Genomic DNA, 20,950 nt, shown 5'->3' with positions numbered 1-20,950 from the left:
CATATTATTAAAGCAAGACATAAATGCTGATGCCTTTTTTTATTAAGCAGATGTCTCAAGATTCATCAGGAGCTTTCAAGGTTCAGGACAAGGCTTTAGGGGAGCATCTGCCATAGGGAACATTGCCAGGGAGGACTCCTCTTTCTGAGCTGAAGCCTGCTGAGAAGTCAACACTCTTGAAGATGTCTCAAGCGAAGAGTCTGACGGCTTCTCCTGCAGATAAAGAAGTCAGTACCTCAGAGACAGAATATCTGGGCTTTTACTGTTTGTCTCTCCCTCTGGTGAAGGATATATCATACAGGAACTTAAAACAGAAAAATTCTGAACACTCTTACAGCTATTTCCTTTTATTACTAACATTCAGAGGCAAGATAAAGACTTGATTTAAAGGGAGAATTAATAGTTTGTAGGAGATAGACTTTGTTTGCTGGAAGAAAGCTCTTCAGCAAATTACTTAAGAGGGAAATGAAGAACTCTACTAAATGTTACCTCTTTATGCCTGAAAGAAAGGAATTCCTGGCAAATTCTTCCTATAAAAATATTGACCCTTGCTAGTAAGAGAACAGGCAAACACAAAATAAAAGAACTTTACTTCTCCAACCAGTCGCCAAGACTGATTAGTTAGTTTAAGCTAAGTTAGTTCGCCATTTAGTTACTGAAGAGATTTATTTTCGTACATACAGGAATGCATTGCAGAATAAGCATTTATTGCCGTATGTTATGCCATCAGACCCACAGTGTGGGAGGTACTCCATAGTACAGACATCTCGGGGAACCAGGTAGTCACTGCAGTAGCCCTGTAGATGGATGCAATATCTGGTCACAAAAAAGTTCTCAACAACAGATGTGTTAGAAAGGTACACTAGGAGACCCTACACACACCCTGAGGTCCCCTCGGTACTGGCCAGCAGCAGATGCTGAGAAAAAGCCCAGGGACAGGGCAAGAGTACGGTGGTATGTTGCCTCCAGCGATGCAGAGCCTGTGTAACCATTGTAAATGCTGCTGCAGTAACTCTGAGAATAACTTGGACACAAACTGAATACTGCACTACTTGTTGAAACTATCATCAGATGAAAATGGCAATTTCATCCAATAATATCTGTGGCAAACATTGTTCAGACAGCTGGATGACTCAGGATTTTCAAATGCTTGATCACAATGTGATTAGTAAGGATTTATACAGAAACTGCTTTAAGGAAAGAAATGATAGAAAATAGAAAGGTCTCTCACCTGCAGTGCATCAGTATCTGGAAAAAAAGAAAAAAAAAGAAGGAAATATGATACAAGTGCAATTCATGGGTTCTGTCAGGGGGAAAAAACCTGTGAATGCATGCCCTGAATCTGCAACTTCCAATTCAGTGTTTGTTAGCGTATGACTTCTTAGACAAAGGGAATTTCAGGCAAAATTTTGTAGTATAGGGTATGTTTACAACATTCGTTCTGTAGTATAATTTTTTTTATGAGGTTCACAGCCAAGATGAAAAAAGAGCGTACAAAATGAAAGAAGAAAGATGCATTTTCCGTGGTTGAAATGATAGAACGGGACATGTACTCAGAGCTAAGCAATTTATTGAGGCAAACAGGGTCATAAAGCCGGCAAGTACACAGAGGCAGCATCTTGTATGCATTGCCACAATAGCTCTTAAATAAGAGGAGTATTTAGTGAGGTGTAAGTTTTAAAAAGCTTCTACAACTGTTCAGACTCTCAAATTGCATCTCCGTTCAGGATGACTACAAGAAATGTTCGCTTTCATGCAGGAAAATAATTTGTGTTTCTGCAACATTTCAGAGGTTAAATACTGGATGTCTGAGTCTCCGGGTTGTACCACGTACATGTCACTTCTTTCATTATGCATAAACTAGCGCTGAGAGTAGAGCTGTTCCCACAGTTGTTCTTACCCACTCAGTTCTGTTGCTAAAATATTACCCCATAAGTGATAGTCTTTGATGTCAAGTCTTTTCAACACTATCTTTCTAGGAGTAAATAAGTCCTTGTAGAATGAAGCTCTTTCCAGTCTGAGGATGTTTTTGTGGTTTTAAAGACAGTCAGCGCTTACTCAAAGGCAGAGCAGGAGGCAGTAAAGCTACTCACCTGGGATGCAGCAAAGGGCTAGAGCCAACAGCAGCAACACGCCTGTCGTCTTCATGGTGCCTGAAGGATCTGTGTGCAGCGGAGCCTGTGTTTTCCTCAGTAAACACAGCCTTAATTCTGCCCTCAGGTGGCAACCGTGCTTATATGTATGCACGCCTGTTTGTTTTGGGGGGGTGTGTTTCTGCATTCACATCTGGCTTATCCACCCTTATTCTGAAGTAACATTCCCGGACTTTTGTCACGGTGGCAATCTCGACAGAGGTAAGTTGTGCTGTTTAGCCAGGAAGAATGCTGCTTCATCAACAGGAGTCACAAGAACTTTAGATATGTTAGATACACGCTCTGCGTCATTATTTCAAGTGAAATATGTGAAAGGTTCTTTCTGAAGGACCACAGAAAATTCCTGCTGGCAAAAGAGCAACTGTACAAACCTAAGCAGCAACTGCTGCTAGATTTTTCTCTGTGTGCACCTATCAGTGCCTATTTACGTGCAGTGCTTTTTCACAAGCAAAACGCTGAATGAACTGCTTCCAGAATGGAATGTCTCTACTTTTATTTTCATGCTTCATCCCAATAAAGGACACTACATATGCATTAAGTTATAGTGAAACCAGGAAAGCAGTGAACTGGGAAGGCAAGCAAGAGGGTGTCCCAGACAATAAAGGGAATCCTTGGACTGGACAAGAGATGGAACAACTTTTGTGGGCTTATGCAAAGAATTTACAATTGTTATTTCCCCTAAAAGCCATTAGCATCATGGGTTAGGTTTGCAGTAACAGACTGATAGTCTGATGATGACAGAATGATGTGAGACCCTAGCCTGGATCCTAGAAAAGTTGAACCCTATCTGGAAATCACTGCTTCATCCATCTGCCCATCTCAACATAAATCCTTTTTTTTACCACCAAAGCATCGCTTTTTTGGACAACCTCATTCCATCAAGGAAAACAAGCACCTCCCTCCCTTTGGCTCCCAGAAGAAATGCATATGGGAGATATTACTTTTTAGAAGGGATATGCCCAATTTATTTATGTATCTCTTGTGTGGATCAAAACCCCACCAATTCACTACTCCAACAGAGGACAAAAGCAAAATAAATTTCATGGACAATACGCCAATGACAGATCACACTCTCAAAAAACAGAAGGATTCTTTGTCCTTGGATTGTGAAACACTGCTGAAATACTCCTTGGGCTGGCAAAGAGTATTATGTTATTAAAGACTAAGAGAGAAGACAAGTAGGCAGGAGTAGGAACCATCCCCAGGAGGGCATTTATCTTAAAATGCAGGTCGTTAAAGGATGATGTCAAGATGAGAAAAACCTAGAAATAAGTCATTTGGAAGACCTAGACAGATAGGCAGGGCCCACTCATGTGTCTGAAAAGTATGGGCTTTGCTAACAGATTGCCCCTGCCGAGTGCTGCGCTTCAGGTGAGGACTGTGCTCAGGAGGCCGGGGATCAGCTCTTGGTGCAGACACCACCACGGTCTGATCTGCTTTTGCTGATGACGCCTGCACAGGGAAAGCGCACAAGAAATACCTTAGGAGAGATCAGCTAGTGTCATCACTTCGGAGCGGTATTGCAACCCTTTACAATGTCAAACATCTGTAGGGGTCTGAACACTAATGTAGGCTGACTATCACTTATGCGCAAAGTCACATAGCTCTGAGGTTTATGCATCTGTATTTAATTTTCTGCCTTTTATGAGAGGGAGGGGACCGAGATGTTGCTCTTGTTATATCCCAGAGCTATGAGCACATAACCCATTCAGCCTGGCATCATCATTCAACAAATCAGAAGAACGTGTTTCTTGAGGCAACACATGAAACAAGACAAAGAAATGTTGCTGATTTAGTTTATTGAGAAAGAAAATGAGGAGTGAGCTGAGTTCCCCAGAGGGTGAGATGAACTGAGGTGAGATCTTTAGTTGGGATTTGCCAGTGGGGATCCTGTGGTGAATTCTCTCAGCACTGATACTCAGCATTTTCCAAAATGGCTTAAATTGAGAGTCCCATTGCTGTCCCTGAAAGCGAGGAGAGGAAAAAATGGATTAGATAGAGTCCTGCCTGCTAAAATCTGTCCTTTTGCTTGGCCCCTGGAGAAGGCGTGAGATAGGATGCTTCCCCAGAGCCAAAGAACTTGCAGACTCAGAGTCCCATTAGCTATTTGATTATTAAGAGATGAGTGAAATGACTTAACCCATTCTTAAGACTGAAAATATTTGGGGGGAAACTGTAATGAAACTTCAAATTTCATTTTCCTTGCAACATGCAAGAAAAATTCCATTAAGGTTAATGGTCTTCAAACCGTTCACACTAACAAACCAGACATAGCGCTTTGTATGCTCTAATGAAAAAAATAAATGGTTGGAATGATAGCTGGTATTCTCTCATGCCCCAGATCCGTAATCAACACTGGTCAGCAAACAAGAAAGTGGCAACTGTGCAAACTTGTGCCGATAGGAGGCAACTGATAATACAAACGTGATCCACATTTGTACATACACGAATGCATTGCAGAAGTCACACTTATTGCTGTATGTTTTGCTGTCAGAGCCACAGAGAGGCATGTACTCAAGTGAGCAGACAGGTTTAGGGTAGTCACTGCAGTCAACCTGAAAAAAAAAAAAAAAAAAATCTAATGTGAAGGATATGAAGGAGTCAGTAGCAGAAGGGCTTGAACCCCAAGCTACAGCTGCAGTGCTAATGATAACAACCTAACTAAAAATAATTAACTCCCTTGCACAATCTGATATAAACTGAGGTGTCAGTTTCACCTATGCCAGAAGAATTTAATAATATAAAAACAGATCATAATTTCCTGTTTGAAGAGATATGTATCATAACCCAACCACAGCATCTCTAAGCAGCAGCAGTTCACCCGCTGAACGTGCCATGCTTGTGATCATATTGCACCGTCTTCCCAAGCTGGCCAGGAAATTAAATGGAAAAACACTGGTGTCTGGAGAAGTGTAGTGCCTGCATAAGGGTCCAGTATCTCTCCCACAGTATTAAAAAAGGAAGATCAGCACTTAGCTGGATACTGTGATACTGGGATTTTATTTCTTTGTGCAATGGGTGCTACACTTGCTGAGTGGTATCATAGTGCAAAAAATGTGTATGGGTCCAGGAAGAGGCTGAGGAATTTAATAGAGGAGAACTCTTGTGAGGCTTACTGACTACATAGGAATGGCACCTAGCTGAGGTCTGTCACCTGAAAGTATCTGGAGGTTGGAAGAGTAGAAATCCTAGACATACTCACTCTACTCTTACTCTCTCCTACACAATCCTTACTAACCCTGCTAAAAGCGGGGTCTGCATCAAGTCATCATGGGCTTGATGGACCATTGGTCTGACGCCAAAAGCCATTCGCTGTTCTTATTCTTGGTTCTGTCCTGATGGATTATTTCTGCTACTACTCTTTTACTGATCCCTTCCTGTGCAGTCACCCTCTTCCTTTTCTGACATTAGCACAGGTAATGTATATTACACGTGGAGAAAGCAAAATCTTCCCTGTGCTGAAGCACAGCAGCAGTTACACTCCTGTAGGATGCTGCTGGCCTGGGGGCTGCTGCAGACACTGGCATTGCTTCTCCTGACGTCAGCAGGACTGAAACCCGGTCCCTCATCATGCAGTTCACTTACTATAGCAATTGCCTTCTTACATTCACCGTCATACTTCTTGCCAACACTGGTTCCAGGCTCTCTGGGGAGGGAAGAGACCCGCGTTAGGAAGCTCCACAAGCAACCCGGTCTGCTAAACCCCACATCCCAGCAACGCTGATCAGCCTCAGGTACAATGTACGGGGTACAGGAGACACCCAGCTTAGGTTGTGTCCACATGGCTCTAGATACCAGCTCAGGCTGTGTCCCTGTGGTTCTAGATACCAGCTCAGGTGGTGTCACAGCCTGGCAGAGTGCTGTTCTACTGCATGATGTGAAGTACAAGGCGGGGTCCAGGGTGTTAGGATGAATGAGTAGCTAACTTGTGTGACAATGTAGATGGTTAGTTGGTGTCCTCTGCAAGGCAGCATCTGCCATACAGACCCTTTTAACTTAGTTAAGAGAAGCATTCTGTCCTGTGTTAGATCCCCACCCAGCTCTCTACTTCTCTCTGTAGATCAAAGGCACAGTTTTCCTTCTAATCACAAAGAAAAACAGGGTCTGGTTCCAGGAAGGAGGAGGGTCAAAGTCCAAGCTCCTTACAGAAAAGGCCTTGGTAGAAGTCCTGATATTCAGAAGAGGAGCTGCCAAGAGCGCTCATTGTCCCTCACAGGAAAGCTCTGCACATGCAGTACTCACAGGGTATGGGCACACAGCAGGCACTCGTTGTCGTAGGTGATCCCGTCAGTACCACAGATGGGGCTGAGGTCTTTGTTGCAGAGCAACACCGCTTTTCCTTCCTCGTTTGTTGTGTTGGGATATCTACTGCAGTCCACCTGTTGAGGGAACATGCAACAGAGCACTGGGGAAGGCTTATTTACAGGAAGCAAGCAGATCTGGTGAGTCTATTTGGCCACCTAGGATACCACCACAGCAGGAAAATGGTTTGTGTGTCGCTATGATGACAGTTCACTTTGAAGATGACCAATGCAAGATTCTGACATCCCATATGTCCTCTTGTTTAGTGTTTGAATTATTTCTTGAGGGAGTCAATAAGCAGCTTTGGCCACTCAGAAACTGGACATGCCCCTTGTTTTGCCCTTGGTTTCACTTACAGGGGCAACTTCCTTGCATTCTCCATCATGATCTTTGCTGACATTGGTTCCATATTCTCTGGAGAGGGAAAGACAAATGTTAGGAAGTTCAGCAAAGACGTCTTGCTACATCCTAGGTGCTGGAAATATGTAGCTAATACAAGGGAAAGCTGACTCTATCTGTCAGGCATATATATATATATATATATATGTATATATTTTGAGAAGGTAGTGCCATCCTCCCTGACCAGCTAGCACTGAGTGGCTGGCAGGGATGTAAAGACCCTGAGAGCTTTAGGACCATTTGGGACCATTCAGAGCAGAGCATCTCTCCATCTTTTTGCTCTGCTTTGCTGTGATAAGATGTGCTCTAGGGGTTGTCATCTGGCTGATCCTTGAGCTAGAGAAGAAAAACCTGAATAAATTACACCAGCAAAAGAGAGACATGGTGACTAAAGCAATGTCCAGGCAACGGAGCACCACACAATGATACCCAAGCTCATTTTGAAGGAATTGACACAAGTGACATATGACAGATCACTGTTGAAAAACAATGCTGCCAAGAGTCCTGAGCATTTCTGCCTGAGATCTCCTGTGCAGTACGTACATGTTGTAGGCACAGAGCAGGCACTCATTGCTGTAGGTGACTCCATCGGTACCACAGATGGGGCTGAGGGTCTTGGTGCAGACCAGTACCTCTTTGCCTTCCTCATTTGTAGTGTTGGGATACGTACTGCAGTCCACCTGCCAAAAGAACATACAGCAACAGGGTGGAGAAGACATTTTACATACACAGCTCTCAGGGAGACAGTGACCAGATATAACCTGCAGTGGGTTTTTCACTACCACAGCACAAACCTGTGCTGGTGGGTCAATCTGGCAAAAAGTGAATCATTCCTGCAGAGACCTCCCCACACAGCAGGAGAGGAGGAGGAGAGGGCTATAGCCTTGTGGCCCTCCAGATGGGGTAAATCAGTGGTGGTCTTTCACACTCATTTTATCCTGGCTATCAGTTGGTCCCTTCTTTTTATATTCTTGTGGCTCATCCAGTGCACTTCTGTTATTACTCTTTCATTCTCAACACATTGATCACATTTTTTTCAGAGGAGCAGGACTAATGGCCTAGTATGTGGAAGCTGGAGCACCTCATAGTATTTTATTCTTTCTAGCAGGTTGCCTTCAGGTAGGTTCTGATACCAGTTGCTATGAGTTTAGAACCAGTCATATATGATCAGCTTAAAGCTTAGACCATTTTAAAGTTAGTGAAAAATTAATTCATCCAAAAATTTTGTATCATTGCTGCTACTACATTATTAACATACAGCATAGACGTAGAGCAAAGAACAGTATAATTTAACGTTTTACGCCGTAGAATCTGACTACAATGACACTAATTTCAAGCTAGGTGAAAACCAGCTAAGCATCTACAGGCCTGACGTTTTTCCCATTCCTTTGGTTATGTCTTTACCAGGCCACATACCTGAGAAAAGTGACAGAAAGAAATCTTCCACTCACCTCAACCCCAAAGGCAACATCTGGAAAAGAAAAGAGAGGCAGAAAGTGTGAAACAAAGCCAATATAAGACCTCAATTAAAGCTGGAAGTCAGGATGTAAAATTTGTATATGCAGGACCAAACTGAATGATTTCCAGTGACTGGTTTCCTGAACAAAATAAACTATATATGAATTTTTTTTCTATGTTGATAATAGCATTGCTTATTTCTGGCTGTGATCAAACACATTTTTTAAGAGCTTTTTTCTTTTTTATTTTGAGATAGGTAGACTTGTTAATTGAAAACAGAATAGCTTTTCCTTCCTTATCTTTTTACACATCCATTTTGACCCCAAAGAGCTGCTGTTAGATATCTGAAAAGAAACCTGAGTCAATGCAGGTAAATGCAAATGGTCACCTACAGGATAAGCAAATACATACAGCATCTGTTGTCAGGAATATGCATTTTAAAGAAGCTGAGTGTGGGGGAAAAAAAATAGTCTTTGACTTTGTAATTTCATCAGATGTAAATATGCAGTGAGAACATGAGACTCTGGCTTGCTTTCATCTCTTCTTTCTCCATTAGCAGCAAAAGTATTGCAGGAAAGTTGCCAGGCTCCTGCAAAGAAACTTGCTTGTGCCATTACAATATTTTCGTGACTAGTTACTGGAGGGCCAACCACCTCGTTAGAGCCTTGTTTCAAGTATTTATGCATTTGCTGTAATTGTACAACATGTATAAGCAGTGTAACAGTGTTTAAACAACAGTGTAAAAAGTATAAAAGTTACCAGCACAGAACTCCACTTGCATATTTGTATTTATGACACACAACCAGCTACAACAGTGATCCGTTTAAGACTGTCCTGCAATCTGCTCCTGCATCTTACATGATGCCAAGGTACAGAGGCAGCCTAGCTCTTTGTAGAAGATTTTTCGCTCTTTGAAGCCACTATTTGAAGCCTTTTAAAGACAGCCAGGACTCAGACATGAAGCCTTTGCGGCACCTTGAGAGTTACTCACCTGGGAAGCTGCAAAGCGCAAAGGAGAGGAGCACAAAAGCACCTGCCGTGGTCATGGTGGAAGTATTTCTTGAGTCTGCAGGCTGCCTGCTCCTGTTCTGCTCATGAAATGGTCTCTCCAAGGCTGACTGCAAATATATACAAATGCAACGTCTAAAGCGTTCAACTGTAACATAAAACAACCAGCAGAATCTGTCACCAGTACAATGAGGCTGGTAATATTTATTGAGGTCTTGACTTTGAGGTAATGGTCTGCATCTGCTAGGCAATTGATTTTGGCTGCACATCTGGTTAATAGCTTGAGACAAGTATCACATGTTCTCAGTGGTCAAAACCAAACAAACAGCCTTTTAGACAAAAGAAACCTCTCTAGGATTCTAGTAGAAGTGTAAGAAGCACAAAATATTGAGGGGGGTAAACTGCAGGTCCTTCATTCGTCTCTGCAGAGGGACATCTCCCATCAGGGAGCAGCTTAGGCAACACATGCAGTACTACCCTGGTTGCAGATCAGGCTAAGAGTCTCTGCTTTCCTTCCTGGTTTGGGGTGGGGTTTTTTCCCCACATTCACAGATATTCACCACTAGGTATGAACACGGGTCAGATGTGGCTTTGCCATCAGCAGAACTAGTTAAGCCTTGCCTGGTGAGTCTGGCAGGACTGTGTCTAACCTGTGAAGCTAATAATATTTAGCACTGGTTTGATAAAAGAAAAGGCTTCTTGACAGTTTCACTGCCTGGGTAGAGAAGAGCTCAGTGGAAGACTTGAAAGCAGGTTAAATTCTGTCAAGTGCCACCAAAAACGTCACTTGAACCTTATCAGCAGGGAGGACTTATTTATAGACCTGGTCACAGTTAAACACACCGACCAATTCAAAGAGTTCCACAAAGCCACCATCAGAACAAAAGACACTGAAGGTTTGGGAACCTTTTTACATAGCACCAACTATGCTTGAAAGTACAGTAGGTCCTTTCCCCCACAGATATTTTAGAAAATGATACTTAAAACCTAGAGCCTCTCCCAATTTTCCTGTCTCTCTCACACCTCCAGCCTTCAAGCCATCTCCAAATTGCTCCCTTCTAGGAGGAGGTCTGGACCTCTGATGTTTTAGTAGGCGTAACTTTACAGGAGTGTGCTCTGCCTTTGACCTAAGTTTCTCACCATGATCCCTTTCACAGGTCCAAAATGGCAAGCATACCTGGGTTTTTTGGTCATGGGAGCTAAGCACTGTGTTCAGGATAGACTTCAGCACCATGGGAGCTGCAGAGCACCACCCATTAATCAAATTAAATTCAGCTGAAATCACTGAAAGTTAGCCCAAGCAACCGTGTTGGTGTCTGACACATCACAATGGTCTAAAGCGTATACTTCGATCCTTAAATGCAGAAATTGCATAGTGCATGGAATCACCTATCCTGGGCACTGGCATGTTACGAAGGCCGCAGCATGGCTGTGTGGATATATAAGTTACATTTTTACCTAAAAGAGATGGGTTTCTTCACAGGGAGAAGTATTAAAATAATCATGCTGCTGGGTTTGTTTCTATAAATTACAGGGAGCATGCATGAATATTTTAGACCGATTTGGCACATCTTCAAGATATATTGCCCTAATGTACCTTGTGGATGGCATCTCAGGAAGACAAATACTTTTCCCTGAGCGTGTGCAGAAGCACGCTGAGGCTGCTGTCACATGCCACACTCGTTGCCTTCAGTTCACATGTACAGTCTCTGCACATCTGGAGGGAGGTACATCTTTCTGGGTCAAATATGAACTTTGTCACTGCCTTCTCCAGCCAGGCAGCAAGACCTCTGTGAATCATTCTCGCCAGCTTTCCCAGCCCCGACCTGGCAGCTTTTCACAGGTTGCCTTCTGCCTGGTGCCCACATGTTGCTGCTCCAGGCAGCTCCCTGCCCCGGACGGTGCTGTCCTCTAGGCAGGACCAGCCTCTTTCCCCATGGGTGGAGAGCACCTTCCTGCCAAAGGCTGGTGTGTGTTGCCTGTATACACCAGAGAAAAATTTTCTGCTGAAACTGCCGGGTTCGGCATTGGGTCTGGCACAAGCAACCCAGATTTCCTCTGACCATCACAACACCCGTCTGATGTTCAGCAGATCCATTCCTTCACTCTCTCACCTACAGACACTCTAGGCAGGCTCAAGTCTGTGAAGATTAAGTGCTGACTGGGGAACACCAGTCTCCCCTGAGCCACTCAGGTACCCTCCCCAGGCAAGCCACAAAAATGACACCCAGAAATCACCAGCTTTCAAACTGATGCACAGCCTCCCCACCCGGGGTTACAGCTCCAGATTATCCTGCCTCTGATAACAGCATGGAAAAATCCCACAGCTGGCTAAACTCATGCTGTAGGACAGGTTGCTCAATTCTTAGCTACTCCTGGAAGAACAGTTAGAAAGAGGATTTTGTCTGCCATTCTGCCACTGATCTTGTGCTGTAATCCACTTCATTATAATCCTCAAAGTCAGATGCAGCATATGGCTAATGACCATTTGGCTAAAGGAAAATCCTCGCGTGTGCAGAAGCCAGCGAGAAAGCAGAGATGTGCAAGTAAGCGAAGGCAGTGCTGTATCTTGGGGTACCACATGTTATGGTCCTGGGCACCAGAGGGTCTGTGGGCTGACACCAGGGCAGGATTTGGACATTATACAACATCCTATTTCACTTACCCAAGGAATTTCTTGTCTTACAATTCCCATTACAGTTTTTGCCAGTACCAATTTTGTATTCTCTGGAAGAATCAAAACTGATGTTGGGACATTTTCTTAGCAGATATGCAACTTCTCAGTTTAAGTAATACACTGGTAAATGAATGACAAATTATTTAATACACTTTTCCAAACATTCCTGGGTTTTGTCACATTATTTAATTAACAAATAGCTCTTGTAAAAGTGGGAAATAACAATAATTAGTTGTAGCTGTTTCACAAAATTGCCTCTAATCACTCCAAAATGCCTGCTAAATACAATTCAGACTGCAGTTTCCATCTTTGTCTTTCTCTTGGCCACAGTGTAGCCAATAACTATAGGTACTGAGCCACACGCCTGGAGAAATTGATACAGAACACAGGGAAGATCTGCTCTCACCTAAGGCCCGAAGGCACCATATGAACTAAGCAGTAAAGCAAACAAAGTCACTGATATGATTAAAACATATCAATATCCATCTGCTTATGAACTTACGCCAGCAAACGTGTTCCTGAACTAATAAGACCATGTGCAGAACTTTGTACCCTGCAGGTGAAGGCTAACATGGTTTCACATTACTTATGCAATGAATTAAATGTATATGGCCCCACTGCAAGGGCAGATGTTGACACATGGGAACAAATCCAGCAGAGGCCACCAGGCTGGTCAGGGGCTGGAGCACAGGGCATTCGGGGTAAGCTGAAGGAGCTGGGCTTCTTCAGCCTGGGGAGCAGATGGCTATGGGGATCGCATTGCAGCTCCCTGGTGGGGTTACGGAGAAGAGAGAGACAGTGTCTTCTCAGAGCTGCGCAGCCAAAGGATTAAATCCTGACCAAAGGTAAGGAACTATTCTTCGCCATGAGGGTGATCAAGCAGCGGCACAGGAACCAGAGAGGCCACGTGTGCCCTTCCTCGGTGATACTGAAAACCCAGGTGAACAAGGAAGGCCTTGAGCACCCTGAGCTGACTTTGACTTTGGCCTTGCTTTGAGCAGGGGGTGGGCTAGAGACCTCTAGAGAGCTCTTCCAACCTGAATTGTTTTATATACGTGGCCCTTACATAACGCTCTCCTATGGATAGTTTTTATTAATGAAGGAGCATAATACTTCTCCAGGAGAGCAGCCTCAGAGTTTTCCTACAACCTTTGCTAAAGGGCCACGGGTAAGCGGTGCTAATTGCTCCCAGCACGCTTTTACAGGGGATGACCACTAACATGTACAACAAAAAGAGTAGATTGTAATCATTGCTTAAAAAAACAACAATAAACTATTCAAATTTGAGAACGCTTTTGGCTCTCAATGATTTCAAAGTCTCTCCACTTCTGCAACAGGCCAGGGCCCCTGCCATCGCAACACTTCCCCAGAAGAGCATCAGCATTCGAACCTACAGCCAAGTTATCTGCACCACAGAAATTCAGCTGCTAAAATAGTGGCTATTTCACTGCTGTGCTGCAGCCTGGACCAGACGAGGGTCTCAGCAGCATCAGCTCTGAGGCAGCTTCACTTCTTGCCTCACCAGCTCGTGCTGTGCTCCAGCTCTGGGCAATTTTTGGATGATGAGGACATGAGGGCTCCATTGCACAGGGCAAGAGTTACTCACGTGAAAGCAGGAAAATGCTACAATGAACAGAAGAAAAAAGGGGAACTAAACAGCAGAACATTTGGCTGGACAATGGCGCAGGCTGTTGCTCTTTGAAGTGAACATACTGCAGGGAAGGTGCTTCAGAGGGAATGTAGGAGATGTTATCCTGCAGCTGGTCAGAAGAAGAGGAAATCATTGGTTTAATCAGTTTTCCTGACACCTCAGTGATCTCAGCTGTGCATCACTGAGCGCTCATTTCATCTTGGCCACAACCCAAGCAGGAACAATGAGGAGGTGGCTGAGGGGAAGTAGCAGCCAGCCTGGGATTGAGACTGTTCATGGCTGCCTAACAGGAGAAAGTCAATCTGGCAACTTCACTGCTGAGGCTGGGAAAGTCTCCTTCAGGACCTGGGGTCAAGAGAAACTCTTCCAAAAGTAGAAAAAAAATAAAATAATAAAAAAATCAATAAATTCTTATCTGCAAGGAGACATTATTTATAGCTCAATGCACAGTTAAAATAGAATGAATAAGCATGTTCTGCCATGAAAGCAAATTGCTTTGAGGTTATATAAACCAGAGGAATAGTTGAACGCATCTCCAAAGGACAGCAGATGAGGCATTTTCAAGCTACCAGTCATCTAGCAGCACGCACGTCATCAGAATAGCACACGGCAGGGAGATCATGGCTGTGTCCCTTGAATTTCAGACAGCTACGCAAGCCACCAAAGAGCGTCATTGCCAAGACAGGCTTATAGGCAGAAGCAAGATGTTTTCATGGACTAACTAGCAAGGCTGGGAAAAGTAATTCAGTATGGTTGGGATGAGCAATTGCTGCATGCTACTGAGCAGCAGAAGATTACAAAGGCCTCAAAGAAGATGATTTGATCCCTGGACAGCTGCATTCAAGAGCTAGTTTACAAAGGGATAAACATCCCAGATGCAACTACAGTACAAAGGCTATGGCAAGGGTGGCTGGGGAGACAGGTTGCAGTCTCCCATGAAGCACAGGGATCATCTCTTCACAGTGAGCTGCCAAGTCTCATTAATTTATCATAGGAACATGCCTTCAGTGCTCACTCCCCTCAGTTCTTGTTTCATAAGATTGACAGACATGTCCATAGACCACAAAGTGTTCTTGACAAGAGGGTAATTAACCTTCGATGCTTGCATCTCCCTCCTCTTGGTAAGTAACACACCAAGTTTGTGTGTTTTGGGGAGGAGTGGCTGTAAATGAGAGATAGTTTCCTTTCATGCTCTTGTCAGAGGTCAGGAAGACTGGAATAATGATTATTCTGAGCTCTATCTGGAGTAGTAGGTAACTGAGGAAGAATTTCTGTGACTAAATGGCCAGTCAGGGCTTTTGGACCAGCCCCAGCTCTGCAAACGAGACCCCCCACAGCCCTTTGGGCCAGGAACTGGGACCTGCTTCATGCAAGCTCAGGACAGGGTGAGCTGGGGCTCTGCCCAAATTGAGGGAGCTAGAGGCGCAGAAGTTTATACACAGATAATAACATGTATGAGAGAGAAATTATTCTAAAGTGGTTTTTAAGTTAGATAAGGTTTTTAAGTTAGATAAACATTTCAAGAGTGTGTGTCCCTGCACAAACCCCATATGGGGGGAAGCAACCAGGAGCGCAAAGGGGCAGTTCCTGGAGGTGCCAGTCCATCTCTGCCATCGTAACCTGGAGGCATCACTCTGCCTATTGACTGCCCCAAGAAACATCAATGTATCACATCCCCGGGCAAAGTTTTCTTTCCATGTGAAAACATGGGACGAGGCAATGCAGAACAGGAGCAAGTAGAGCATCAAACAAAAACACAATCCCGGACCTTACCCTATCAGCCAACAAACTAGCAAAAAGTCATGAAAGAAACAATGTTTGGAAAAGACAAATGAAGGTGGTTGCTTTCATTTATGGGAAGAAAACCAAGAACTTCTGGTATTTGGGAGGAATGATGGTTTGCTTTTTAAGAAAAATCTTGTAAATAAAGCTGCAGCAAGGGATTTTCTTTCTGAGGAGTAGGGTGCAATAGGCTAAGAACAAAAATCCACTGCTCTCCCTGGTGGGAAATAAAGGGAGAATAGGGTGAGAGACAGGATACATCATGGTGCTATAACTTGAACATTTGACTGGAATAGGAGGAACTGGGTGGAAAGAGTTTCTATAGCTGAAGGACTATTAGCATCATAACTACTGAACACTTCTTCATTATTAACATCAAAAGAAAGGGCAACAATCTCTTTTATTCTGCAGAGTTGAGTTTTAGTGAGACCACTGGCTGATTCATTGCAGCTGGACAGAAAAGAGCATGCTGCTGAATTACAGGATTTTACTATTTCACAGACATTGAAGTAGATAGCAGGACTTCAACCATCTCTAAACTCTTGCACTAGCAAAGTGATACAGTTATTTACTTAATGCGTTAGTACGTGCCTGACAAAGGCTATGTTGTACAAGATCATATGGCCCCTACATCCCCTGGCTTGGGCACTGTGCCCCATTTGCCACCTGAAAAAAATTATTTTCTCAGGAGAGCTGAATGCACTGATATCTGCAAAGGTTTTGTGTGTCTCCTTTTCTGGTATTGAAACAGGTTATGCTGCACTTCCCCGATACTGTCAGTGAATGTTGTTTGTGCATGCTTGCATAGCAAGGAAATATTTCTGCTATTTGTCTCATATTTTGCATCTTTTTGCCATCCTTCTCTTCATACATTTGAATACAGCCTGTGAAGAATAGCAATATTAGAAAGCTAGTGTTAAACCGCTGCCAAATAAAATGTCAACAGAAGGTATATGCATCACTTACGTCCAATCGTACACTGCCTGCTCAGCATCCGGCTGACATTATTTGGGATGGTGCCACGGAGAGCAATGGGAGTTCAGGCTGCTTCTTGGTTTGCCTTCCTTCTTAGTCACTGGAATGACTGCTGTTCCCGTCCCTGGGTGTCCCACATTCTCTGGAGAAGTCTGCCATTAGAGACTCAGTATGCCCATTTTCCCAAAGGGGGATGGGTGCTGGGAATGTAAATAAAACTTCCAAATAATGCAAGTGAAGGAGAGTTCATCCGAGTTAACAACCAACAACGAAGTGGGTTTGCTGTGTCTGACTATTATAATCCTATCAGTCAACAAACCTATGCCATCTGTATACGCTGCATCATTTGGATTTCCATTCTGGCTATTTTCTTCAGCTATTTCTTTTTTCTGTTAAATCTTCACAATTTCCCCCCAAGCACAAACAGCAAGCAAAGAGGGAGAAGAGGAGGATAAATTGGAAAAGCACAGGGAGAGTCCAGGGGCTAGGAGACTGTCACTCAGAAAGCATGTTCTTTCCATCGGACTGACACATTATAGGCCCAGATCCCACATTCACTGGTGTAAGTGAAACCATCTGTGCCACAGATCTGCTCTTGGCCAGGGGCCCCTGACTGGCCATCCTCAGCGATGCCCCAGGGGCACGAGCTACAGCTAGGCTTTAAAGGGAACAGAGAAAAAGGGTTTAAAGCAATCAATTTCCAAACATTCCTCATTCTTCAGGGGGCTTGAATGAAATTAAGGTTTCACTTCTATGAATGAAAATAGGCAGGAAGCGATATGCTATGTGAATGCTCTTTGTTTGCAGATTCACAATATGTTTAAACTTATGGGGCTGCACCTCAGCTGGTGAAAATCTGGAAAACCCTCCTAGGCTGAGTGGATGTCTGCCAGCTGGAGACAAGCTCCCTTCCGCTACTGCTTTCTGCTTTTTTCATATCTACTCGTTGATCAGCGGAGAGCACGCAACCGGAGCCCAGAGCATGGCAAAGAATCAAATAAAATTGTATCAAACATTAAATTACGACAGGAGAATGAACATTTCTGAGTGTGAACATATTGATGGATGAAACGGGTGGATACCAGGATTATAAACCTATAAATACAGAGGTCTGAGGAAATTTTTTCAGTTCCCAAACTATTTTCTTTGCTAACAGCCAGTTAAATGGACGTGTGCAACTGATACAGTGAGTTTGTATAATTATTTCTGGGTTTCTTTTTTTTGAGGAACATATAGTTATAACAGTGGTAAAAAAAAAATCATTTGAATATTCTTCTGAAAAGAGAACAGTTTTAAAAATCAGTAGGATGAGCCTTGTCATTTTCAAGCACCCCTCAAAAGAGTGACAGAGTATCTAGACTCATCCACATGCCTCTCTAGCATATGCAGCATATGAAAAAAGTTTAAACAAGGCAAACTATCAGCAGACATAAATTTGGAAAGGTGTGGATTTTTGGGGAAAGTGTTTGAAGTTTAGGTACAGACACTCTCAAGAAAAAGTTGTGTTGGTTTTTTTTCAAGTCACCGAAGGGTTAGTGCAAATAAATGGTGGAAAAAAACCCCTTTTGGCTCAATATGAAAAGGCTAAGTATTGTTTTCTAAATCCCACTTATCAATCAAGATTTAAATGATTCACCGCATTCTTCCTCCTCTTTGAGTTGTAAGAAAAATGACCGTAGACTCAGAAAACATTGATAAGGCTATAAAGATAAGTTAGACAAACAAGAAAGGAGAAAGGACATTTATATTTTTAAAATACTGCCTCTGTGATATTCGCCGGTTCACGTACAGGTCATGAATCCTGAGGCTGGACCATCATCAGCGTGAAATACGTCGAAGTTCATCAGCCCTTGGCACGGCTTAGGAGCTCGGTCCCTGCTCTCCAGAGCCAGAGGGCTGCAGCAGTGGCTGCAAGGCAGTGTGCGGAGCTGGACCAGCTGTGTTTCAGCAGGAAATTTTAGATGTCTGATAGTGCAGTCATAGCAGGCACTGGAAAGTCAGTTTTTTCTTCACTGCATCCTTGACTCAGGGTATAAGGCTGCACCTACAACTATTTCTGTTCACGGCAAGAATGCAAAAATAAGAGTCTGCTGAAGCAGGACTAAATCCATGCTTGCATCTGATCCTTTTAGTGTCTCTTTCCAAGTTAAAAAACAGGCTTTCCTAGCATGAGAGTTGAATGGTTTTTGAGAGTAACCTGACCATTTTGAAGCTGCTTAGGCTTTTGCCCAAGGTGAGTAAAACAGTCATCCTTGGGGCTCTGCTGCATTATGCCCCTGAGAAGCGATGGAGTAGCAGGCTAAGCAGCATCAAAGTGTCTGTCACCCTCACACTGGAGATGGTTACTGAATATATTTGCAGTCTGGTAAGCACTGAGCTCATGAAATGATCTCTTGGTGTACCCCAGCATAGTAATCTCTATCTATCCATCTATCCAGCCATTCCTCTATTTGTGGCCAAGCTTGCACCCAGCTCAGTCAACCATACCTTAAAACCACCTTCCAAGTCTCTCAGTGACACTCCAAACCTGGTTGTTCTACCTTTCTCCTAAGCCACAAAAATTCAATGCTTCCTCTTGAATGTGCTTGTCTTTGCCTGACCATCACTTCCTCATCAACACAAAGCAGAAGGAAATCATCTAATTAACACACACTCAGTAAGTAACCCTGGAACAGCTGAAAAACAACTCTGAGGCACAGAAAACAGCTCTGTCCCTGAGAAGAAGGTTGCCCTACTTTTATGGAGTTATATTGCTTCATAAAACACCCCCTGAGCCTGGGGGGATATTTAAACTCCAGTGTCAGGCTTTTCCATTTTCTGGCCCAGTTTTAGTGATTTATTCCATTACGTACTTTTACGTGAAACCTACTGGCAAATACTGCATGGAAACCTCTCTCTAATGACCACTTTGGCTTCTTCCCTGGATTTCTCTGACTTAACCTCAACTTTGTGCCTCCTTCAGTTCCTGTTTGCCTTTGGTGTCATCAGACAATGAGGTCCACAGAGGACGCTTTGGCACAGCTGTGCCCAGCTAATGCCATTCAGTTGGATCTTGACAGCTTTACTGCAAAGGCTTGCAAAAGCCAGCAGTCAGAGCTAAGTCCAAGTAAAAGTCTGCCAAAGTCCACAAAAAAAAAAAATTATTCAGGTCTTATCCTTGAGGATAACCAAGTAACACAAACAGGACTAAAGCAGCATGTTCTGCCAAACACCTTAACAGAAAATGGCAAAAAGGTTATATAAACCAAAGGAATATTTACACTAGGACACAGACCCAAAAAAAAGTACAATAAGCCATTGTTAGTTACAAATCATCTTGAAAAGTACATGCCAGCATGGACATTAATGGCACGGAGGTACTACGGCCTCATTCCCTGGTACAATACCCACAGTATCTCCAAGTCAGGAACATTTGCCTTCAGCCTATTCTTCTAACCCGACAATTCAAAGAGTGATTTTTCCAAACCGATCCAAATAATTGTGTTATTCTCTAGTAAACTACAATGGGACATTGAACCAGGGAGGGGCTAGCTGTAGTCCAGAAGAAATCCTTTAACCCTGAAATACTGGACTCGCAAAGGCTTTGGTGGCCTGGTATTGAGCTAGTGGTAGTAGCTGTACTTATGTTGCCGACAGATGAAAGGCAGCCCCTAGGTCGCCCTGCCTCCCTGCCATCCATATGGACACCAAAGTGACAGCAATTGCATCAATAGGTCCTGAGCTCTTCGGCCTCAAAAAAGTGGGCAAAACATGACTATCAGGCAGAACAGCTTTCCTATGACTTGTTATATAGTCAGTTAAAATTGGTCACAAGTGAACCTTCTGCATCCTTTTCCTTCCCAAATGGCTTTAGAAGGCAGGCAGCTTCAGTGATGTACCAGGGCTGTCCCCCGCCCCAGGGGTGATTTCTGCCCACCAGTCCCAGAGATATTTTGTTGCATTAATCAATCAAGATATTTCATGAGTGGACACTTCTGCTGTCTGTGACCCTGTAGGGAGCTCGACATTCCCCCCCTCCTGTGGATTATATCCTATAACAGCACTCAACACTGAGGACAAATTCGGTGGAGACAGGCTGGGATCAGCTTTCCTGACAGCAGCTGCTACCTCTTCCATGGGACAGGCCACACAGGCAGTGGGAACCAGGAGCAGGGCACCCCTTGGCTAGGCACCCAGGTTCCCTATCTAGCCCACAGCAAGAAGGTGCTCTTCCTGAGAGCAAACCACCACCCAGGTCCTAGACTTTGCCCTATGGAGGAGGTGGACCATGCCCTTGAGGTGAATGTCTCCTTGCGCTGACTATAAAGATGGAGTCCATGATCAGGTCATACAGAGGTATTAGGGGTTAGATGAGGCCAATACTGACAAGAAGACTCTGAGGAATAAGGAAGTGCCTGGGAGCTCCAAGGGGAGGCCAGGCCCTCATCACAGCAGGGATAGCGCTGACACATGGCAGAAAAAGATTCACCCACGTTGTTTGGTAGCGCAGAACATCAAGAGAAAAATACATGTGCACAACTAGAAGTATCGTGTTGGGGAGGAGGA

At 43.8% G+C, this 20,950-nt stretch overlaps 2 protein-coding genes across 2 annotated transcripts; both read right to left on the bottom strand.

Moving 5' to 3' along the window:
- Window positions 1–116: 116 nt before the first annotated feature.
- Window positions 117–2,148, bottom strand: LOC126050992 (ovomucoid-like). Its single transcript, XM_049829600.1, has 4 exons — window positions 2,094–2,148; window positions 1,232–1,248; window positions 682–797; window positions 117–213 (listed from the first exon to the last, which is right to left on the bottom strand). Exons 1-4 carry the CDS (start codon window positions 2,146–2,148, stop codon window positions 168–170), a joined length of 234 nt encoding a protein of 77 aa, XP_049685557.1. The 3' UTR covers window positions 117–167.
- A 1,902-nt stretch (window positions 2,149–4,050) lies between these two features.
- LOC126050985 (ovomucoid-like) lies at window positions 4,051–20,943 on the bottom strand. The gene is made up of 9 exons (XM_049829590.1): window positions 16,397–20,943; window positions 9,304–9,430; window positions 8,306–8,325; window positions 7,398–7,534; window positions 6,812–6,869; window positions 6,396–6,532; window positions 5,739–5,799; window positions 4,599–4,708; window positions 4,051–4,117 (listed from the first exon to the last, which is right to left on the bottom strand). The coding sequence occupies exons 2-9, from the start codon at window positions 9,356–9,358 to the stop codon at window positions 4,072–4,074; spliced, it is 624 nt and encodes a 207-aa protein (XP_049685547.1). The 5' UTR covers window positions 9,359–9,430; window positions 16,397–20,943; the 3' UTR covers window positions 4,051–4,071.
- Between the last annotated feature and the right edge of the window lie 7 nt (window positions 20,944–20,950).

Source organism: Accipiter gentilis, chromosome 26, assembly GCF_929443795.1.
Source record: "Accipiter gentilis chromosome 26, bAccGen1.1, whole genome shotgun sequence".
In the NCBI taxonomy this organism is placed as follows: Eukaryota; Metazoa; Chordata; class Aves; order Accipitriformes; family Accipitridae; genus Astur; species Astur gentilis.
Note: the sequence above shows the minus strand (reverse complement) of the source record. Positions and strands in the feature narration are given on the sequence as shown.

Excerpts from the sequence above, each read along its gene's own strand:
- LOC126050992 (XM_049829600.1), bottom strand. The coding sequence starts at position 2,148 with ATGAAGACGACAGGCGTGTTGCTGCTGTTGGCTCTAGCCCTTTGCTGC. Across the intron at positions 214-681 it reads TTATTCTGCAATGCATTCCT|GAGAAGCCGTCAGACTCTTC; the intron begins GTATGTACGAAA and ends CTTTATCTGCAG.
- LOC126050985 (XM_049829590.1), bottom strand. The coding sequence starts at position 9,358 with ATGACCACGGCAGGTGCTTTTGTGCTCCTCTCCTTTGCGCTTTGCAGC. Across the intron at positions 8,326-9,303 it reads TGCGCTTTGCAGCTTCCCAG|ATGTTGCCTTTGGGGTTGAG; the intron begins GTGAGTAACTCT and ends TTTCTTTTCCAG. Across the intron at positions 5,800-6,395 it reads CTGCTGTGTGCCCATACCCT|AGAGCCTGGAACCAGTGTTG; the intron begins GTGAGTACTGCA and ends TTCCCTCCCCAG.